General features: G+C 46.6%; 1 protein-coding gene across 1 annotated transcript; it reads left to right on the top strand.

The window, feature by feature from the left end:
• Positions 1–558: 558 nt before the first annotated feature.
• KAZALD1 (Kazal type serine peptidase inhibitor domain 1) lies at positions 559–21,602 on the top strand. The gene is made up of 4 exons (XM_078861588.1): positions 559–1,697; positions 17,001–17,161; positions 18,450–18,597; positions 20,071–21,602. Exons 1-4 carry the CDS (start codon positions 1,130–1,132, stop codon positions 20,154–20,156), a joined length of 963 nt encoding a protein of 320 aa, XP_078717714.1. The 5' UTR covers positions 559–1,129; the 3' UTR covers positions 20,157–21,602.
• The last annotated feature ends 2,002 nt before the right edge of the window (positions 21,603–23,604 follow it).

A 23,604-nucleotide genomic window follows, 5' to 3' on the forward strand; every position in this document is an offset into this window, starting at 1 on the left:
TGCAGGGATTCATCTTCTTGGTTCTTTCGGTAAAGTCACGTAGAAGGGAAATAATAAAATAATAAAAATAAAACATAATGAGAATTATTTTATTATTATTGTTATATTTTCCCCTACGTGACTTTACCGAAAGAATAATGAGAATTATTTTATCATGTTTTATTTTTTTTTATTTTATTATTTCCCTTCTACGTGACTTTACCGAAAGAACCAAGAAGATAAAAAACAATCTGTTAAGCGCCACCCCTCTCTGGGCGGCACGTGGCACCCCCAGTCCCTGCTATTGACGACATTGAGCCGCGCCGAGAAAAGAAACAAAACACAATATTCATAATTCATTCTCACAGCGCTTCGGGAACGAGTGGGCTCTCATTCTCTCGCTCTCTCTTCGCTCGCTCGCGAATTCCAACACTGAACGCCGAGAGCTGGAGAGAGAAGGAGAGAGGGGAGGGGAGAGAGGGGGAGGGGAGAGGAGAGCAGGGAGGCAGGGGGAGAGAAGGAGGGACCTTCCACCCCTTGCAAATTGCTTTGTATTTTATTAATTATTTAAGCGTTCGCTCCGATCACCGCTCGTCGCTCTCCTCCGCTGAAGAGTCACCAGCGCAGCCGCGTGCCGGGGACCAGGCAGGCTGCGAGGGCGTTCCGGCGGGTGGGGTGAGGGGGGAGGGCGCGCACGCAGATCGAGGACACAGCCAGCCGAGTGCCGAAGATTGCTACTTTTTTGATGAACGCTGTTGGGTTATTATTGACACCGGTCGGATCTGGGATTGTCCGCAAAGCACGCCGAGATCGGCAGCCGTTCCTCTTGCTGATGTCGCAACAACGCGGCGAGCACCGCAGCTAAAAGTCCGACGGAGCGACGTCATTTGTTCGTGAAACAGCCGCTTCGGATACGCGCAGCCCTCTCCCCCCCAGCGAACAACAACAGCAGCGATAACAACAACAACAACAGCAGCAGCAACAGCGATAACAACATCGTATTACAGGCGTCGCAGACGACCTTGGTACAGGTGTGCCGGACAGGTGTGAGCAGGCTCTAAAGGTGTGTGCAGGTAAGAGAGCACAGGTCCCAACCGAGCAAGCTTCGCCGGCAGCTACGAAGGTGCCGAGAGCCTCTTTGGCCCCGTCAATGATGCCGCCGTTGACGCCGCTACGTCTGACGGTAACGATGCTGCTGCTGCTGCCGCTGCTGATGATCGCCGCGCCGTGCCTCGGAGCTCCGGAGAGCCGAGGAGTACCCCGCGGCTTCGCGCACCGCGGCTGGCTCCGACTCTTGGCGGAGGGCGAAGGCTGCGGCGACTGCGACCCGGAGCTGTGCCCGCTGCCTGCCGGCTGCCCGGCCGGCACCGTGCCCGACCACTGCGACTGTTGCAGCGAGTGCGCCAATGCGGAGGGGCAGATCTGCGACCTGGACGAGACGGCGCACTTCTACGGTCGCTGCGGGGACCACCTCTCCTGCGTGCTCGACGGAGGGGATGCCGCGGACGGTGCCGAACGAGGAGGAGGAGGCGGCGGCGACGGCGGCGACGGCGAGTACGGCATACCCGAGCCGCAGTGCGTGTGCGTGTCGGAGCAGACGCTGTGCGGCACCGACGGCAGCACGTACCCCAACGTGTGCAGGCTGTCCGAGGCGGCGCACAGACTCGGAGCACAGGCTCGGAACTTGAGCGTGGCGCACGAGGGGCCCTGCGAGACAGGTGACAGCACTGTGTGTGTGTGTTCACACGTGGCCCTGCGAGACAGGTGACAGCACTGTGTGTGTGTGTGTGCTCACACGTGGCCCTGCGAGACAGGTGACAGCACTGTGTGTGTGTGTGTGTTCACACGGGGCCCTGCGAGACAGGTGACAGCACTGTGTGTGTGTGTGTGCTCACACGTGGCCCTGCGAGACAGGTAACAGCACTGTGTGTGTGTGTGTGTTCACACGTGGCCCTGCGAGACAGGTGACAGCACTGTGTGTGTGTGCTCACACGTGGGCCTGCGAGAGAGGTGACATCACTGTTTGTGTGTGTTCACACGTGGCCCTGCGAGACAGGTGACAGCACTGTGTGTGTGTGTTCACACGTGGCCCTGCGAAACAGGTGACAGCACTGTGTGTGTGTGTGTGTGTTCACACGGGGCCCTGCGAGACAGGTAACAGTACTGTGTGTGTGTGTGTGTGTTCACACGGGGCCCTGCGAGACAGGTGACAGCACTGTGTGTGTGTGCTCACACGTGGCCCGGGGTCGGCAGCGAGCGGGGTGGTGGTGATGATGCGAAGGAGCCCGAGACGTTATGATGAGGATACTCATGAGCCCTAGACATTATGATGATGCTGGTGATGGGCCCTAGACATTATGATGATGCTGGAGGTACTGCTGAGCCCTAGACATGGTGATGATGATATAGAGGAGCCCTAGACATGGTGATGATACCGATGCGCCCTAGTCGTGATGATGTTGATGGATGAATACTTCACATTTTTAGCACCTAAGAGCCCATTTGTGACAACGGTCTTATTTTCAATGGAGAAATGGGAGACATGGTGACTGGACTACATATATAATAAAAAAAAAACAAATACATATATAAAGTGTCCCATGTGCCAATTAAGGATTTTCTATTGTTTATTCAAATCCAATATTGAGAATTCCACGTTCCTATGGCGGGCCCCAGAATATATTTAACACGTTCACTTACGACGGAGGCATTCTGATGTCATTGACCCCAGTCCGGGCCTGAACTCATGAGCACAGTGGCTTGACTGAGTAAGCTATCCCAGTCGCTCGATAACAATGTTACGACATATACAGGCTGGAACGAATGCAGTTTGTGAGACAATTCCGTCTTCAGAGCACGTGATTGACAGGTGGTGACCAGGGTCACAGATAATGAGTCCGAGCTCCGATTGGTGGTTCACCTGCACGGCTCGGCCATATCACGTGGCACAGACAACGCAGTCGCCCAGATGGTACCACTGCTGTGGATGCTTCCTGCGCATCATAACAGCTACACTGCTGAGCGTTTGTAAATCTGGGAGTTTTATGGATTGTTCAAACGTCAATTATCGTATTAGAAACGTGCAGTTGCTGCTTGAGGTTTTGAGCGTGGTATTTAATGGCCAAGACCAGCACTGGCAGATGAATATTTCCTAGATATCGTGTGCGTCTCATCACATTCATAGCCATGGTCGATCTACTCGTTTGTCAATCTAGATGATTTAAAAGTGCACAGCTGTAGTGGCTTCCTAGTATCAGAAGGAAGAGGATTCCAGACGGCCGCAGATTTGTGCACTTTTCAGCTTGTGTTGCGCGTTATTCGCCATCGTCCATATTTCTGCTCCACATGTCACGGCACGCTTGTCGATTGCGTAATTTTTTCATGCGAATGGGAAGTTTCACAAATTGTGACTGGGATGGATTTAAAACACGTGCTGTGCGCAGTGCAATGCAGAGGATCGATGCAGTTATAGTAAGTGTACTTGTTATATGTATACACACACATGTTGTGGATACATCGTATGACTATTATCAGTGTCAGTAATGATCAATTCACATAACCACCTCTCACAATCTTGCAGTGTAATAATCCATCGAGCACTTGCACAAGATCTGATTTCTTATCACTATACGATGCTGTCATCATTAACATGTTGACATGTGCTGGGTAGAACGTTGCTCAGTTGATAAAGCAGAAGGGTTCCCAATCATGAGATTATGAGTTAAAATCCCACCCAGGTCCCACCACCATCATAATCAACATTATCTTGCCATCCCGCCATGGCTGATGATCACAATCAGAGTATTTATTTACACTGGAGAAACCCGATGAGCTCTCAAGCTCATTTTCACAGATGTCAGTCCGGGCGGGTTAGAACGTTACAACAACAACAAACAAAGTACAAGAATAGGAAAACAAATCACGCAAACACATCCAAATACAACACTCAACCATCCCCATCCTACCATACAAAGCCCACTGAGATATTAACTTACTTTTCACAAGCGACCTGGTCACAAATGATTGCTCAACAAAGTAGACAATTTTTCGATTTAAAGCTTTCGTGACTGCAGGGATTCATCTTCTTGGTTCTTTCGGTGAAGTCACGTAGAATGGAAATAATAAAATAATAAAATAAACATAATAAAATAATTCTCACGACGTTTCGGCCACAACGCAAGTAGCCGTCCTCAGGTGAAGACCAGGTCATTCAGACGCTGTCTCCCCGACAGACCTGGTCTTCACCTGAGGACGGCTACTTGCGTTGTGGCCGAAACGTCGTGAGAATTATTTTATTATGTTTTATCTTATTATTTTATTATTTCCATTCTACGTGACTTCACCGAAAGAACCAAGAAGATAAAGTAGCCCATTATTTAAAGATTTATAGCGGCAACATCATCTGAATGGTCGAAAGGCACGTTTCTAAATGTGGAGGGTTAAACATCGGAGGACCCGGGGAGCACCGCCCGCTGAGATGGGGAATATCGAGTGGTTGCTGTTCCTCAGGTGGTGTGGGGCCAAGCACGTGGCCTGTAATCCAGCACTGTGGAGGGTAGCGAGGGTCGGTGGATCAAGCAGCTGTTGTGAAACTTCCTTCCCGTGGGCGCCGAGGTGCCGTGTCCTGGCTCGCCAGGAGAATGGGGCGCCGTGGTGTCGAAATGTTAACTACCTCGCCTGGTATACAGGAGGTCGTGGGCTCAATCCCGAGCAGAGGTCGCAACCGGGTACCCGATACCCGTACCCTACCCGATACCCGGCTACCCTGGTGCGGCCAGGTACGGGTAGGCCGTGAGTCACTGGTGAGTAACCGTTTGTCACTCATTTCGGGTAGGGTACGGGTAGGGAACGGTTACCCGTACCCGGCCGGGTACGGGTACCCATTTGCGACCCTGGTGCGGCCGGGTACGGGTAAGGAATCAAAACCCGTTTGCGACCTCTAATCCCGAGCCTGAGGCCTGCTGTATATTTGGAGTTTACACGGTCTCCCCGTGGTCGCGTGGATTTTTATCCGGGTACTTCGGTTTTGCCCTCCACGTTTATAATCAACGTGCTATAAATTTCCGCATAATAAGCCAACTTCGTTGAGCTATCATTTGTGGCCAGGTCGCTTCCGAAAAAGAGCTATATAGCTCAGTGGGCCTTACCTGGTATAGAAAAAAGTTGAGAAAGCGTTACACCGAACGTGGCCTCCACCTGTTCCGTCTGTACGGGATAGAGTGTTGCCTCTTCTGACACGTGGATTTTCTCTGGGTGCTCGATTCTTCTCCGGCATGTTAACACTCATGAATTGGCTGCAAACATCCAAATACATGGGGGACCGCAGAGGTTTGGGCAATTGTTGGCACCGGCTACATGCTTGCATTGTCCACTCGTCAGCGATCCATCGCACCTCCGACCCGTTTCTCTGTCTTCAAGAGTAAGCCAACACTTGCGCGTGTTACAAGTTGAACTTACGAACGGCAAAACTACTCCTGGCCGTAAAATAAAAAAAACGTCAAGTTAACGCTGCTGGTTTTTGATCGACATCAGATCCATTTTGATAGATCAAGTGAAATCATTGACACACTCCCAAACGGGTTGAGAGGTGGCCAGAAATGTGTGGCAGTACGGCAAGTGGACTTGTGCACCCGTTTGTGCCGTTTTCCTTTAGTACATGTGTAGTGGATTCCACGGAGGCACACACTTGAACTGGGAGGCAACACGTTTATTATAACACCCCAACAGGGTAACTGCATAGCACATTTCGATTTAAAGCTTTCGTGACTGCAGGGATTCATCTTCTTGGTTCTTTCGGTAAAGTCACGTAGAAGGGAAATAATAAAATAATAAAAATAAAACATAATAAAATAATTCTCAGTCACGTAGAAGGGAAATAATAAAATAATGCAAATAAAATAATTCTGAGAATAATTCTGAGAATTATTTTGTTATGTTTTATTTTTATTATTTTATTATTTCCCTTCTACGTGACTTTACCGAAAGAACCAAGAAGATGCATAACACACGCTTAGTTAACTAGACCTCAACAATGTAACTACATAACCGGATCAGACAGGAACGTACTGCCTGACCCACGATGCCGAACGTGACGACCGAAGACCGACGAGACGTAGCCCGGCGGGTTGATTCCAAGAGACAGCCGTGATTGCTCTCGGGACCTGTGCTCTGTGCTGCCGAGCGTGGCCTCGCTCCGCCCTCGGCCACGCCCCTGTTCTGGAACTCACCAGAAGGTTCTCGTCCGAGCATGACGTGTCCCTCGAGTCCCCTTTGACCCCTGGCTACCTTGCGCCAGTCACGTGCCCTCTCGGGGTCACCCAGACTGTCATGTCCTCACATGCCTCTCTTTTGATATTTCTCCGAACCATGCCCTCTAGGGCCTGCTTCCATGCCATGGCTGTCCGTGGCAGAGAGAAGCTCAAGACTTGCAATTCCACTCTTATGACAGTAGCTGGCGCTAACCACTATAGTGACTTCATTTGCGTCACTACACATGCTAAACACAACGTGCATTAGAATGGGTCAACGATCCTAACACGTATACCCGTTATATAGTTTAACACGTAGGCTTTTGTGACCAATATTATCCAACAATTGTTTTTTTTTATCACTGGCGAAACATCGTACTCGAATTGTAAATGCTGTGGGTTTAACCCTCCAACACACCGGTTTGCTGAACTAGTAGCTAATTGGCACGTTTTGCTTATGCGACAATCCTTGCTAATTGGCTGTGTCGGGTGGTGGCGGGTTAAACGACACATTTATATTTACGCGATCCAAACCCAAACACCTTGATTATAGACCTATGTAAGTCTTAAGATTACGACAGGCTAAATAAATAGCATTAACATAGTATTCATGAAATAGTTATGAATTCAGCCCAGTTGTTGATTTAAACACTGCAGGTGCCTTCGAGCTCACATAGTATCCAATTACACACGGGCTTCTAACAATGTATTACACATGAACCACGCCAAGGTGTGTGTAGCGGTCGTCGAAATAGAATCGATATATTTTTTGTGCACGTTTAGTTCACCAGGGGGTGGAGGGGGTGGCTTTTGACCGTCGATGGTACAGAGGCGTAAATTGTGACGTTTTCAAAGAAACGAAACCAAATAAAAAATGTACGCTCATTTTTTTTTGGGGGGGGGGGTTAAACACTGCGATGGAGAAGTGCTTGTGGGGCAATATTGTGACAGGCGCTCCCCCAACACAGCGGACGGCTCGAGTAAAAGTCCGCAGAAAAATGAAAGGAAATTCCAGCTCAAACAAGGGTATCAATCAAACGGGCGTTTAAAAAAAAAGCAGGCAACACGATCCGCGCGCGAATGTTGCGTTTGCGTTTAATTTATGTGCGCTCATGCGCACGTGTATGCACTCTACCTGGATATTTAACATAAACAGTAAGCTTATACCCATCGCCAGTGGATAACGAACCACCGTATTTGTAGGTTAGGGTTTGACTAGTACCTTCTAAAGCACGGCCTACGGTGTAGAAAAGTGTGCCGTGGCAACAGACCCTCGATTTGAAGCTTTCGTGACTGCAATGATTCATACTCTTAGTTCTTTCGGTAAAGTCACGTAGGTAAAAAAATTTAAAATTATTATTTTATTTTTTTATTAATTTTAATTTCAATTTTTTTACCTACGTGACTTTACCGAAATAACTAAGATTACAGACCCTCGAGTCGAGACAAATACGTCCCAGTCAAGGGGGTGTTTTGGGAAAGAATTTGTGTTTGTCTGTTCTCGTTCAGCGATGGGTTCCTAACGCGCGTCCCATTCAAGGCACTTGACGGATCACCGCTGCCAGCGAGCGTGTGGTTTGCGGAAGCAGTCTTCGTGGCCTCGTCACGTTCACTTTAAAGGCTCTTCAAGAAAAGCGTTCGTCTCACAGCAGAGAGCCTCACGGGCCGCGGGTTTCTCCGCGTAAAGGCCGGGGTTGGAACGCGGCCGAGGGTATTTCGGGCGGCGCCGGCTTCTTCTCCAGTTTGCGAACGACGTTTTCGGCTGCCTCGGAGCTCCCTGTCCGTGAAAAGTCACGAGGAGCCCAACTCGCACTGACGCGGGACGGGTCCCGCAAGCGTGCGGTGACCCTGCCTAGGTCGGGGCGATTCTCAGCGTGCACACGAAAGTGAGAAGCGAGCAAGAAAGTTCCAGTTTCTTTTGCTTTCTTCACACAATGCACCGTCATTTACATAATTCCCGCCTCTTTCCTGTTGCCCATTCTCTTCCCTTCCCTCGTCCCTCCACCCCTTCCCCTACCCTACCCCTTTGGTGACCCCTCAGCACCCCTCTATTGAGGTCACGCGTTCCTCAACCTTTGCACGCCCCTGTGATCTAAATCATTCTATTTTGTCAGTTTTTTTATGCTAAGCGTCTTAAGGCAAGGCGCTCTCTATTCGTATAAAAGAAAAGAAAACAAAATCCATTCACTGATATCTTTCCACGAGCTGTTCAACTGGAACCCGTAACTACTGTAAATACACACAAAACAAACAATGTTTAGTAGTTGCACAGTTGTTGTTGGTAGCGCCAGAGCCGGTGCTACCAACTATTGCCCAACCTCTGTGGCCCTAAATGGGGATGTTTAGCCAACTCCAACAATGTGGGCGCAAGCCAGAACACCTGGAGAAAAGCCACACGTGTAAGGGGGCAACACTGTATCCCATACAGTTTGAACAAATGGAGCTTAGTCCACACCGCCTGTACCGCCTTCTCTTGGTAAGGCAGGTTATGGCACCTCGACAGGGAGTTTCGCAACATTAGTGTGAATTTATTAGTTTAATTACTCTTGACCTGTGCTGCACCAGATGCTCAGTAATGAATAAATGTGTTAAACATATCAGCAGTTCCTTGATGCTGGGTACACAGCTAGGCCCTTGCTACGTGTACTGAAGTCCTGACTTCCAGCATCGGCAGCCAGCGCCGTGTAGCCGTGACTCAAGTGCAACACCGGCATTACTTTATCCCTCGATTATACAACAGCGTGAGCTGCTCAATTCTATTCCTGAAAAAGCTCCCAGCAAGTGGAGCGAAATCTCGGACATCACGCCTAACGGCACGTGGTACAACCTGAAAACACATCGGGGGAACTGTACAGCGCAACCACGAACACCTTCGTGTAGGTAGTAGTAGCGTTACTCATACCTGTAGTAGTATTCGTAGTATCATAGCTGTCACGTGATGCACATACAAATGCCCTGTGCTTCTGTGTGTGAGAGATGTAACGGTAACGCCTGCCTACTGCTTGTTGAGCAACCCTCCCGGCTCACATCAGAGTAAAGCACTCAAGAGTTAATACTTCAAGAGTGAAAGGAATTCTGGGCGAGGAAAACAGCGGAGCATCCACTGATTTTCTGTTACAGCAACCGTTTGTACCCCACCACTTCTTCTTTGAGAAACCGGAGTAAGGCTGCCTCTCTCCCTCCCAGACACTGCGCACAAAAAGCGCTCGCTCGCGGGCAGCTGGAAGGATTTTTCTCTGAGCAGGGGAAAAAAGTGAAAATAAAACTGCCACCTCCTTTGCATGTCATGTACGCCGTTTGCGGTGCGGTGGCGGGTGACATTGGATGCCCTGGAACCAAAAGGATCGTAGGAACGCCACCACTGTGGCTTGGTGACAATTTGCACGAGCTGATGGCACAATCAGCTGATACTCTTAGTTATTTCCTTGCAGTCACGAAAGCTTCAAATCTAGAAACAATCAGCTGACTTAAAATATCTTGACCGATGCTAACGTGAACTCGGGTCCCCCCGGCCGGAAATGTGATTTTTAGGTTTGTGCCCCTTTGGTGTCTCGTGGGGTTGTCCGAATTCCCCTGGCCAGGTGTGGCCCCTTGGCAGGCGCCGTATCGGTCGCGATTACACGTGGGACTCGCTCTAAGCGATGGCACCTGGCGTGACGGACTCGCACGTTAACGCGAGGCAGATGGCAAAAGGCCTGCCGGAGACTAGTCCAAGGCCCGCCGGCTGATGTCTGTCATACTCGATTGTGTGGTTCTCTCCCAGCTACTGGACGTATTCTAAGCTCGCCGCACTGGCCTGCCAGCTATTCGCAAGACTGAGTAGTGGGGCTTTTTGTCTGAAAGTTTTTTGTTGTTGTTTTGGGCTAAGAAAATAATTTTCAATATCCAGGGGCCTGAGAAATGTTACGTTCTCCTCCAGCCACCCTCGTGTTTCACCGGCTCTAATGGAGTTCATAGGTCACGTGTGACCTCTTAAATACATGTGATGAGTTATAGTTTTCATCTGACTGCATACAACTCAAGTTTAGAGGGCAGTGAAGCACACAGCCTCAAGAGAATCGTTACGTGATCACTACTGACTCTAAACTGACCCACAAACCACATAATGGGCTAAATATAATTAACGATTGCATGCTTAAGTTGAATAACTCCACATTCATCTGCAAAGTTGAGTAGCATCATATGTGACATCCTGCAGAAGACATGAAGCCTGTGCCTAATGCTACCTCATTTTGTAAATAGTTACTTACTCTGTTGGGGAGTTCATGTACAAATTTTACACCACTATCATACATTTTTATTACCAGCAGTATCTCAATACGACTGCATCTCAAGACTCTTGAATGGACACTGTAATATACAAATTGAATGAGCTGGAGCGAGCCGCATCATTTGCTAACTTTACAATTATACTTTTTTCAAACTCCACATTCCTTTTTTACCCGTGGTTCTTATTTACCTGCTAAATGCACGTCATTATCATCGTCGTCGTGATCACCATCCATGCTCTGTCCACTGCTGGATGAAGGCCTCCCCCAAACCGTCGCTGTCTCTGACAGTCTTGCGAAGCAGCAGTCCATCTGGTACGCGCGCACACGAGACGATTAATTCGGTTCGTGTCTGCGGTGGACGTTCTCTCAGAGGCACTCCATGAATGCATGTCGCCTCAATAACGTCCCTCATCATCGTTTCAAGTCACCCAGAGCCCCTTTTGACCCACGTGCTTAACCTTAAACAATGTCATATTCAACCCCAATTAAGCTTGAAAGCTGAATGGAGTTCAAAAGAACTCACAAGCAAACACTTTGTGAAAGACCCAACGCAGAAGATCCCTGGTTGTGATCTTCCACGAAGCTCATGGTCAACCCTAAACCGCATCCACTGCACAAACCATGGCAGATGCAAACACCTGATGTACAAATGGAAAATGAAAAACTCTCCAGTGTGCGACCGTGGTCATCCAGAACAGACCGTAACAACATTTAACGACGCAATGCTCCAATCCACAGATACGAAGGCGACATCGCAGCGCTTACACTATTTTCTTGCACGCAATGTAACGCATGTATCTTGAGTGAATCCATCGATATGAATACATGAATTGATGCATCTCTTACATGCCCCATTTGGCACGCGCTCATGGAATGACGCTGCTCTTGACGCGGTTGTCTGGCTTGATCACGTGAATGTGAAATTGTAGCTGTTGCTCTGCATCTGCATCAGCCGTACGAAAGAGAGAAGAAGACTGGCATTAACCTTAACAGCCCTTCCCATACGCATGGTTGTGGTGGTTGTTTTACTGGAAGTTTTAATACAGTAATTAGAAATACGCCTAACTGAAGGCTGACCTCATCAACTGCTTGTGAAATCTACTTAGCACGACCTATATTAATTAACTCCTGCAATGCATTCAAAACACAATTGCACCTCAGTAAGTGCATCATCTGATATCACTGATCACCAAACCCTCTCCAGTATATTTAAGACCCTGTGTAATCCTCAATATTTCCTGAAGAAGGCCAATTGGCCCGAAATGGTAAGATATGCTTACAAGTGACAGTGAAAATAACACGAAATATTGTACTTAAATATCCCACCTGCTCAACTTATAACTGGGCAAATGGATGCATTCCTCGTGCAATGTATATGGGAAGCTGCTGTGCCATAGAGGAATAGCGGTGAGAAATAACGAGCTATTGCAGGAGATTTATTGCCACCTGTGGAAGGAATTTTCGCAATGAGTTTCCATTTCCCAGTCGGATGGCTCTTTCCTGCATTACACGTGCGAGTGGCTGCGGCGGTGATGATGCGTGTCTACTCGCGATATGCAGCAGGGTAACAATGCATCGCGAAGCCATTAGTGACGGGTGACAGCTTGGAAAGTCCTTCATCCAGCAGTAGATAGAGCTTGGCTGCTGCTGCTGCTGTAGATGATGAATGGAGCCCCACCATAACGATGTAATGAATTGCCAAAAGTAGTGTGAGTGATTCGAATGAAGAATTTATAATTTTTTGCCATTATTCGTGAATGCAGTGCCTCTAGTGGTTGCAGAGTTTACGTGAAATGCTCGCATACATTGCATGTGAAACGAAAAAAAATATTTTCGTGCACGCAATGTTATGCATGTATCTTGAGTGAATCCATCGATTTGACTACATGATTTAAAGTTTTCGTGACTGCAGGGATTCATCTTCTTTGTTCTTTCGGTAAAGTCACGTAGAAGGAAAATAATAAAATAATAGAAATAAAACATAATAAAATAATTCTCATAAAACATAATAAAATAATTCTCACGACGTTTCGGCCACAACGCAAGCAGCCGTCTTCAGGTGGAGAACAGGTCTGTCGAGAAGGCAGAGATCTGTTCTCCACCTGAAGATGGCTGCTTGCGTTGTGGCCGAAACGTCGTGAGAATTATTTTATTATGTTTTATTTTTATTATTTTATTATTTTCCTTCTACGTGACTTTACCGAAAGAACCAAGAAGATGACTACATGAATTGATGAATCTCTTACATGCCCCATTTGGCACGCACTCATGGAATGATGCGATTGTATCCCACACCGGGGAGAGGAAGAGACCGGGGGAGGAACGCACAGATCAGAGAACATACGAAAGCTATTGACATACATTTTGACTGTTAAGAAAAGGAGGTCAGCTTGGGCGGGGAACGTCACAGGAAGTGACGACGATGGTCGGTGGCTGAGACTAATGACAGTGGCAGCCGAAGGAGGGAAGACACAAACACGAGGGCACGTACACCGCAGATGCGACCGATCTCATCAGCTCGTTACAGATGGACTGTTGCATCGCGAGACTGTCAGAGACGACGACGGCTACGGGGGAGGCTTTCATCCAGCAGTGGATAGACTATAGAGCATGGCTGGTGAGCATGATCAGGGATATGGCACCATTGGGGTGTAAATTTAGGCTGACTTAGAATAGACTACGTTGTACAAGCAAATCGGTCATAAAAAATATATCGATATATCCACTGCAGAATTCTACCCCGCAGCTCAGTCAGTAGCTAAACATTGCGTTTAAGATTCGTGACTGTAAAACTGCCCGAATTATTTTGCAGATTTATTGAAATAACGTAAAACAAAGTTGGCATTCGCAATTTCAAAAGGACACTTGCAGCGCTCCAATGACGTTATTCTCGACTCAATTGCCGCCTGCGTTGGATTACAACTTCAGACGTCGTCGTGCTTACCGTGACCTTGTGTGGTCGAAGGCAATAAAGCAGGGAATTTGTTTGGCTGATAAACACGGTTTCTGAGCTGTTCGCTGATTAGCCCCCCGTCCTATTCACCGCCTGGGCTATAAGTGCCCAGGCGGGAAGCCGGCCAGCCACATGCCTTCCATGACCTCTTGACCCTGGATTTGGCTCAGACCTGTGTTGTGTCAGTCCCCGGTAATCTTGTAAAGTCCTCCTTTACCCATGACCGTTAGTTGAACATCCCGATGCACTCCAACTGCTCGATCTGAAGATTGGTACATGGACAGTGTTTTTTTCCAATCCACCGCTGGATGAGGGCCTCAGCACGCCAAACGTTTCATGCTAGTTAATTTGACCATATTTTACCACGCTGGTCAATGCGCCATTGAAGGTGCGGAACATAGACATGGGGGTGGGGGAATAGATGTACAGTACAACAATGGATGTTGTTGCAATGCCCTCTGTTGTCTATAACGTAGCCCTGCAGGCTATAGCGCCTGATTTTCATGGTGGTCACCCATCCAATAAGTATCCAGGCGCACCACGGCTTAGCTGATGGGATTGGGCGCATTCCAAGGGATGGGGTCACACACGAGCTCCTGTTGGCAAACAATAATAATAAGAAGAATAACTCGATCCGCTGCTGGATGAAGTCCTCCCCAGCCATGTCGGTTGTTGATGTGGTGGGTGGTGAGGGGGGGGGGGCGTGTGGGTGGTATCATTCGCCACGGAAATTGAACTTGGTGCGTCAGGTTGAGAGCGAAGTGCACACCACGGGAAGCAGTAAGACTCTCGATTTAAAGCTTTCGTGACTGCAGGGATTCATCTTCTTGCTTGTTTCGGTAAAGTCACGTAGAAGGGAAGTAATACAATAATAAAAATAAAACATAATAAAATAATTCTCACGACGTTTCGGCCACAACGCAAGCAGCCGTCCTCAGGTGAAGACCAGGTCTGTCGGGGAGACAGCGTCTGAAGACAGCGCCCCGACAGACCTGGTCTTCACCTGAGGACGGCTGCTTGCGTTGTGGCCGAAATGTCGTGAGAATTATTTTATTATGTTTAATTTTTATTATTTTATTACTTCCCTTCTACGTGACTTTACCGAAACAAGCAAGAAGACAGTAAGACTCTCTTGACTACACAGATATCGTTCATCTGCCTCTGGCGGGGTCAAACTCTACCAGCGAATCCGTGGTGTTATACTGCCGGTGCAATCTACGCAGCGCCATGAATCACGAGTCACGTTCGCACGGCACTTCAACAACGAATCGAGGGGGAGACGATTGCTGCGTGGGAAGTTGCGCCGCATTAGCAAAACAACGTTTTCAGATGTTCAGGTGGCTGATTAAATGCGAATCTTTGCTTTGTTTTCAGAGCCATGTTATAAGGCGGCTAAATGGGATTAAGAATGCCCTAAGTAAATTATGCCGAGGTCAAGTCTGTAAAAAAAATATTAAAGGAATTGGTAAAAACATAATCCTGATGAACAAGTGTGGTGGAAACTCAGACTTTCCTGTTGAAATAGTTGACGTGATACTACCGTGTAGGTTTTTGTTTGTGCTGTATAACTCCTGAAGAAGCTTCCAGCGTGTGGAGCGAAACGTCAGACTTCACGGTGAATAATACTTGGTACAACCTGAGGACACTTCAGAGAGCAAGTGACAGGATTGTGGGGGCGAAAGCCTCGAAGCCGTTGTGCAGTCTTCACTGGATTCCAGTAACCTCGACCGCTCCCGCCAGTAACCTCAAACTTTCTTGCCAGTAACCTCAACGTCTCCTACCAATAACCTGCACCTCTCTCACCAGGGACACCGCACAATTCAGTATTGGATGCTTTGTTTGGGCACAGAGGTTTCATATTTCACAATTGTGCCACCAGCATAATTTATAGAGCGGAGCTGCTCTTCCATCACCATAAACCGCCTGCTGAGAGCAGAGTGACAGTTCCAGGCCACGAGCAGCCCTGCAATGAACCATCGCAGGGATTATATCAATGCACCTCTGTTGCCCACCAGCCACTAGCCCTCCCCCCCCCCAGCCGCCCAAACATAAGGTGTTTTCCAGCTGTGCGAGAGATTGCGTGTTTCACTCAGTCTCTGGCACCTTGTTTTTTTTCCTTACGTTCTTAAAGCTGAGCACCACTGAATTAAGCTCGAAACTCGAACCCAAACGCAGGTACATGTGCAGCCCCCTTCTGTCAATACAGTGCTGGATGAGGGCCTCTCCATGCCATGCTGACCTTGGGGATTATGTTCCCGTACTTCACCGTACTGGTCATTGCGTGTTGGTGAAGGCCGGCAAGCTTAGATGCGGGAGCGTAGGAGTACAGTCCAACAGACTCTCCTCTGCTGCTCACATATTAGCGCCACGTAATCTTATTACACTTATATGCACGGTGGTTTCCAATCCAAGCACTATCCCGTACACAAATGGTATTTTATATAATCACTCACATCTGGCCTGAGATTATCATACGTTCTGCAAACGAGAGCATTGTTTTCATCAACTTGGTAGCGTGGCGCGTGCAGCCAGGATTCTAAGTGTGTTTCTTTCTCATCTGACAATTGCACGAACCCCTTAAGCCAGGGTTTAAAGAGCTCAATTTGTCATGCCCCATCAAAACCTACCTTTCCATAGTCACCAGTAGCATGGTGAAGTCAAGTCAAACAACCCCCATGATCCAAATGGTGTGGGTATGCCTTCGTCCAGCAGAGGATTGACACAGCGGCTGTGAATTACCATTATTACTTACATATTAATATTACCAGTAATCTAAATAATAAGAATCTAAATAATAAGAATAAACTAACATGAGCATTGTTACCTACACAACACGGGAAGGCAAATGATGGCATGTGGCACCTCCTCGTTACCCCTGCCCACCAGGTTGTCTGAGCTAGAGAATCATCTTCTTGGTTCTTTCGGTAAAGTCACGTAGAATGGAAATAATAAAATAATAAAAATAAAACATAATAAAATAATTCTCACGACGTTTCGGCCACAACGCAAGCAGCCGTCCTCAGGTGGAGAACAGGTCTGTCGAGAAGACAGAGTCTGACTCTGTCTTATTATTTTATTATGTTTATTTTTATTATTTTATTATTTCCATTGTACGTGACTTTACCGAAAGAGCCAAGAAGATGAATCCCTGCAGTCACGAAAGCTTTAAATCGAAATTGAGCTAGAGAAGTTCGTGAGTGGAGGAGGAGGAGCAGGCGGAGGGGTTGGCCCACAGGCCTCGTGTTTGGATTCCATCGACCGTTACGGCTCTAGACTTGTGAATAGGAAGGGGGCTCAATTGGGGGGCCTTGGGGCCAGGAGGGACCTCTGGCAAGGGGACTCGTTTGGGGACTGTCCCTACAGGGACTCCTGGGAAGGAGGCTCGCTTGGAGGGCTTTGGGGCCAGAAGGGACCCCTGGCAAGGGGGCTCGCTTAGGGACTTTCCCAACAGGGACCCTGGGCGTTGGTATTGAAGGGTAGATGCTGTCGTCTTATGTGGCTGAACTTGAACTTGGACAACTCGACCTTTGCTCGCACCCGTGGTCCCAGCCCCATGGATCGCGATGCCGCCGAAGGACATCGTGAACGTGAGCGGCAGCGACGTGGTGTTCGGCTGCGAGGTGTCGGGCTTCCCCATGGCGTTCGTCGAGTGGAGGAAGGAGGGCGTGGACGAGCTCCTCCCGGCCGACGACGCTCACCTCGCCGTGCAGGTGCAGGGGCCGACTCGTGGGGCCGCACGTCCAATTTCTTATCTCTTCCCTGCAGCTAAGATGTTTTTTTTTTATTTTACCGGGTAAGGCCCACTGAGCTATATAGTTGTTAAATCCTTTATATTAAGTTCACTTGCTTGCTTGCTTGCGCGCTTACGACCGTGCACATCTTTCGGTCGTTTTTTAACCCACTTCCCGTGATCCAATCGAGCTGACATTTTGCACACAGACGCGTTGTGCGTGACAATTTATTTTCGTGAACATTTTTTTCCTAAATTTTCCACTTTTTAGGAAAAAAAAAAATTCATATTTCATTTATAATACCAATGTGATAAAAATGAAACTCTTACTCAAGAAAAACAGAAATGAATAATAAAATTAAACTGATGCCACGCATATAAAGGATTTATAGTGATAAACTTTGTTTTTACGGGTAAAATTTTTGTTTTATTACAAGCGACCTGGCCACAAATGATAAGCTCAACCAAGTGGCATATTGCGTGGAAATTCACAGCAGCCAAATGCTCCAAACGCGTGATGTTTATTCTAAATGTGAAGGGAAAAACGGGAGGACCCGGCGAGAAAATCCACGCCACCATGGGGAGAGAGAAAGAGAGAGACACGCAAACTCAAAATATGCTGCACGTGGGCCCCTCCTGCCTGTGGGGCTGTGAATGCAGTAAATCCACCTTCACATTCGATAGCTACGCCACCGCGGTACGGTGTCACGAGACACGGATCCCATTCGGAAGTCTTGCGTTACGGCGCATCACTCCCGTGTGTTCGAGAAAAAGTCAGCAGAAACAGATTGCACAGAAGCACGTACTTCCCTTCAAACGAGATCCCTCCCAATGACCTTTTATCCAAACACTAGGAACTAGGAGGTGTGTTTTCTCACATTGCAGTCTAAACAATAATTTTTATTCTCAGAACTGAAGCGTCGCCAAAATAAGCGGGGGAAAAAAACGAATGTCACGTGTTGGATTTTTGGGTGTGCAGTCAAAATCAGAATATTTATTTATACTGCAGGAGGAATCCAATGAGCTATGAAGCTATTTTAACACAGATGTCCAGTAGGGGCTGGTCCAAACGTTACAACAACGTTGGCAGAGATGATCAACTCATAATACTTGACAACGCAGTTTAATCGTGGGCCACAGAAAACCCCTGACCCCTGAGCCGCCCGGCTGCCTCATCGCAAAGTTTTTTAGCGGCCAAGATTCGGCTTTGGCATGGTGTGCGTGCGTTGCGTGTGTGCTCCTAAACCCGCTCCTGGCCGGTGCTGCAGGCGCGGGGAGGCCCCCAGCGCTACCAGATGACGGGCTGGCTGCAGATCCACAATGTGCGCCCCAGCGACAGCGGCGTGTACGTGTGCTACGCGCGCAACCGCCTCGGGGAAGCCTACGCCACCGCGCGTCTTATCATCATTAGCCCAGGTGTGCCCCCCCCCCCTCTCATTACCCATGCAGCACAGTGCAGCGAAAGTGGTAATGTAGTGGTGAATCCATGCCAACGTTTTGTGAACACCTCATCAGATGTTTGTTTTTTAAATCGTAGAATCATTGCCTAAGCTCGATACTTCCAAGGTGTATAACGAGTGGCGTAACTACACTATCGGCTCAGGGGTTGCGGCAATCGGTCAGGTGGGGCCTCTATATTTAATTAGCGCAATTTGTGTAAGTCAAAAGTTACTACTCTAATTTAAGATAAATAATGAAACGTAAATCAAAGCATTTTGATAACAATTTTTTTTACCGCGTTTTAAATACGTTTCTATTCTTTAACACTGTTGAAAACATACCTCATGGATGTTGTCAAGTGGGCCCCAACTCGTAGCTTTGCCCACCAGGGGATGGGGGAGGGCAAGGCACCTCCTGCCCACTCGCTAGTTACGCTACTGTTCATCGATGAATCACGGCGATGAGTTAGGCATGCAGTAGTTATCGTACACCGCTATAAACCCAGAAACCTGCGTTTGATATCTGAACTGGATCAAACTGGGCAAAACAAATGAGATGGATGAGAAATACGATTTTTATAAAAGTGTCAACAAGAGAAAGGATAATTGATTCTTGGATTGAAGTGTGCGGAGCGTAAATTGGCGCATGCCTAATACATGATGAAACTAATCATTATTTGGTGATACTGCATTGGCAGTGGTGCACTCAGACAAATAATATTTTTTTTTTTACTCAAATTTGTCAATAACGCCGCTTTCAAAGGAACTAAATATTTATAACAGGTGACGTTTTAGGGCAATGGCCCTTTTTCATGGCACATGAATCAGAACGAGATATGTATTCGTACTGGAGGAATCTGATGAGCCTTCAAGCTCTTTTTCACAGATCACCAGAGAGGATACGAGTTGGAGATTGCACTTCACACCATGGGGCATGTTGAGAATTACTTTTTTTCATCAGTTTCCTGGTGAACAATGTTTAAAATGGCATATGAAGAGTTACCCAAGAACACATTCATATTTACGTAATAATATTTACGTAAATAGAACAAAAAGCATAACGTATAATTAAGTTCTGCACTTAGATGCAAATGAAATGTTAACACTATATCATTCACGCATGTGACCAATAGTTTTGTTGATTCATTGAAGACATCTTGGTGGCAGTATGTGCTGTGTTTAGCCAGGTTGAAATGTTTGGATATGGGAGTTCAGTGTTTATGGGAAATTCCAACAGTGTTCTAACGGTGTTTACCAACTTGGGAGTTGAACTTGCAACCTGCTGACTGCGAGCTGCTCGCTCTAGCGCTGAGGCACCTGGCCGGTAAATGGATTGTCACCTGGTTAATTGAAGAACGTAGGTCAAAAGGAGTTGAAATGATTTATTATTTTATGGAATGCAAAAGTTAATAAACCTTCTTGATGGCTTCCCTTCGCTCCACGCACACAGATTCTCCGGAGGCCGAAGAGATTCTTCACAATCCATCCGTCCTCGATTTCCCAGTCTATGATGATGAAGAAGATGACGATTATTAGATACTTGAGAATACCTCAAAGATACACGTACGGCACTGTTCAGAGAGTGCATTTACCAGCTGCTTATAATTATAAAAGTAAAAAAGAAATATTACTTCTTCAACGATTATAAATAGTCTGGCACAATTTCTGCCTAATATTATTCACTCTAATTCCTTTGAAAAGTGTGTGTGTGTGTGTTACAGTGATAAAGTATAATGCATAAAATGGCCATTATAAGGGTACAATTTTGTAAAGTTCTAATAATGTAATTTTCGAATACTTTTAAACTGCTTTATGCACTATTTATAATCTTTACGAAGCTCTTACACAAATCAGCCTTGCTTGAATGTAACTCTACGAGATACATTTCACAAGTCACCCAGAATGCACCCGATGTTATCAGATTTCTAAAAGCATGTGTGAGCCTGATTGGCGCTTTTGGGTGGCTTATCACAGTGCATAAACCGGGTGTTGTGGGCCTGCTGTGGAGCTACGTTGTGTGCAGCACGGGGCAAGTACAGATACATCTGTTGTACTGCTTTCGGCTCCCACAGCTATGCTCCCCCCCGACTGTCACCACCCCGCACTGACCAGTGTCAAGTACGATCAAATAACTTACACAGTGTGGGGAAGCCTTCATCCAGCAGTGGATTGGCAAAAAGGGCTGTTATGGTGCCACTCAAAATTCAAGTTTGTTCTTTTCAAAGCCACGCCTCTGGTTTCATTCATTTGACTATAAAACTAAATCCACAGCAAGTTTAAAGACAATTTCTCAACGGAGTTGAACACTGCATTACAGGCAATACACATAGTGATCGTTGACGAGTATAATCGCAGAGAATCAGAGGGGATCCTGAGAAACCTGTGACTATGGAAAGAGTAGAACGACATTCTCAGCAGTTGACTCCTCCAGCAAAACTAACAAATTGAGAGGAGGGTGAGAGGGGAGAAAAACTGAAAGTTAAATGTTCCATGTTGCATATTGAGTGGTGCTCTAATGTACATGCACAACTTTCTTTACCCATGAAAGCCTTACTGAGTCTCAAGATCCTTTTCTCTACGAGGGTATTGCTTGAAATATTAGACCAAGTAATTTTTTTTGTATTTTGTGTGTGTATCATGCAAGGTGGCTTTTGTGTGATTAATGGGAATCAATATATGTTTGCTTATTGAATCTGTTATAATGCTGATACGGCACTCGCCACTTATCAATTTGTCTCACGAATCATTCGCATAGGCTCACTTGCCCATCATCGAATGCAGGACATTGGCTGCATTATACTTTTCCGGACCGTTAAACTGTAGCCAGTGTACGCAAATACTGTGAGACCACTAACGCTAACATATATTTTTACAAACCTAAAAGCAATAAACTGGACGATCAGATTGTAGCTTTGAAAAAATATCGGTTTTTCTTATGGTGCTAGACATTGCATTCAAATGTATTGAAACGTTTGCACAATAAACCCCAAAATAAACTTTTTACAAAAGCTGCTCTTCTGATCGGGGAAATCGATGATTGACGTTCACCGTTTATTGCTGACGTTCATTGTGATTCTCAACGTAACCGGGTGGACCACGAGTCACGAGAAGGCCTTCATCCTTCACCCCAATGAAAGCAAACGTGGTTTTGCAACAACTTTGAAAAATGCAAGAGGCATGTCATCCGTTTTTATCGAGCATTTTGGTTGTGGAATGGGTTGAATGTTTTATTAGTTGAGCTCGGATTTCTCCTAAAACGTGGCCTCGGAAACGTGTCGCTCATGAGACTGGCGCTCGCCCCTATGGTTGCAGATACATTTACCAAGCGAATTGGCACATCTGTGTCAACTACAGGATCCAGTTGAGAAGGGTTAGCACAACTGGACTTGCAAACCAGAGGTTGCCGGTTCGGCCTGCCAGTGCAGGCAGTTAAAACAATAGTGCAAGTTTCTTAAATCTCCCTGCCTCTGTCCACTCTGTAGAGTACATGGGTTCACCACAGTTAATCGATCGGCAGGTCATGTGTGGTGGGGTACAACGTGCATACTCCCACGTCTTCCGAGACGTCTTACTAGCGTGGAAGGGAAGGCCAAATGCCCTCTGTCGGAGCTCTATAACTGACACGTGCCATCCATTTTTTTTTTGGGGGGGGGGGTTTGAAACCCTATCGTACCAATTTTGTATTCTAATTGCGTGCTTAACATTGCTTAATGAAAGGGAAGCTTTAAATTATGACTCATTAGCAAATTGCCAGAGAAGAGGACATGTGGCTGTGTGTACTTAAGTTGTCAGTTTCATGTAAATTCTAAATTGTGTTGTGGCAACTTCTACCCCAGAGTGGTTCGCTGCTGCTTAGTGGGGCATGCGCTCTGTTCATGTGATCATGATGTCTTTTGTTGGTAATTATTTGTTTAAAGTCGCTGGATAGAAAGCATGTGTTTTAATAGCAACACATTTAGGTTAATATTTTAATGAACAATGCATAACCTGTTTTAACAGAAACAAAGATGAAAATGTGAATTTGCTTAATTCAGGTTCCATGTATAATTTAATTCAGCAAATTCATATATATATGCAAGCCATATCCCATTAAGATGTTTTATAATCTTAATACATTATACAATCTCATCACTCATCTCTAGAAATGTTGCTTACTACTTGAAGAACTTGGGTCTGAATTAATTAGCATTAACAGAAGGGTTGACGAAGCATCCAATCGGACCTCTCTCAAGCAAGTGCCATTATTTAAATTGGAGAACGGTCCAGTGAAGCAAGGGTGGCACAGTCGGGTTTTTACAATCGGGTTCAATTGTCTTTTTTATATTAAACCCGATCATCTGAGATTGGGAGAAATCCGGTTAAATTGGTTCTAATTGCAGAACCGCACTTTGCCAACTTCTCAACGATGGGCTTCATCCATTCCAAGCTAAGGAACTCACTGGCGCCCACGATTGTGGAGGAGAAGCTCGTGTTCATCAAGACCAACCTGCCCGCCGCATTCTCCGACTACCCCGTGCCCGACGGCCCCGAGTACGATAGCAGCACCGACGAGGAAGCAGCCTAAGCCTTGGATCAGAGTTTCGTATTCATTAAACCAGGTTTTAATTCCCCGAAATCGGGTTTAATTGTATTACAGATAAAACCCGATGCCTGCCGCTGGAAAAATCGTGTTTTTTCCACCCATGCAGTGAGGTTGAATGTCACAGAGCTACATCAGATAACACTGGTAAACAAAAAAAATATTTTTTTTTGGCCTGGACTTTTGCAGCTGTTTTAGACTAATTTCAGGGTGCTGATTCCAAATCTGATCTCAGATTTGCTCTATCACATCTCATTTTTATGCAATCGGCATACCCCATTTTCATTGATTTTACCCGAAATTAACTCTGTCACTTATGATTGCAAGTTGTTGCGAGTCTGTGACTGCTTTAGTGTTAAAATATGGTGCTGTATTTTTAGGATAGTGTTATTATAATATAATTTT

This window comes from Lampetra fluviatilis, chromosome 12 (genome assembly GCF_964198595.1).
Source record: "Lampetra fluviatilis chromosome 12, kcLamFluv1.1, whole genome shotgun sequence".
NCBI classification, from domain to species: Eukaryota; Metazoa; Chordata; class Hyperoartia; order Petromyzontiformes; family Petromyzontidae; genus Lampetra; species Lampetra fluviatilis.

Coding starts and splice junctions, on each gene's coding strand:
- KAZALD1 (XM_078861588.1), top strand. CDS start 1,130: ATGATGCCGCCGTTGACGCCGCTACGTCTGACGGTAACGATGCTGCTG. Junction 1,698..17,000: donor CGAGGGGCCCTGCGAGACAG/GTGACAGCACTG, acceptor CCGTGGTCCCAG/CCCCATGGATCGCGATGCCG. Junction 18,598..20,070: donor TCTTATCATCATTAGCCCAG/GTGTGCCCCCCC, acceptor CCACGCACACAG/ATTCTCCGGAGGCCGAAGAG.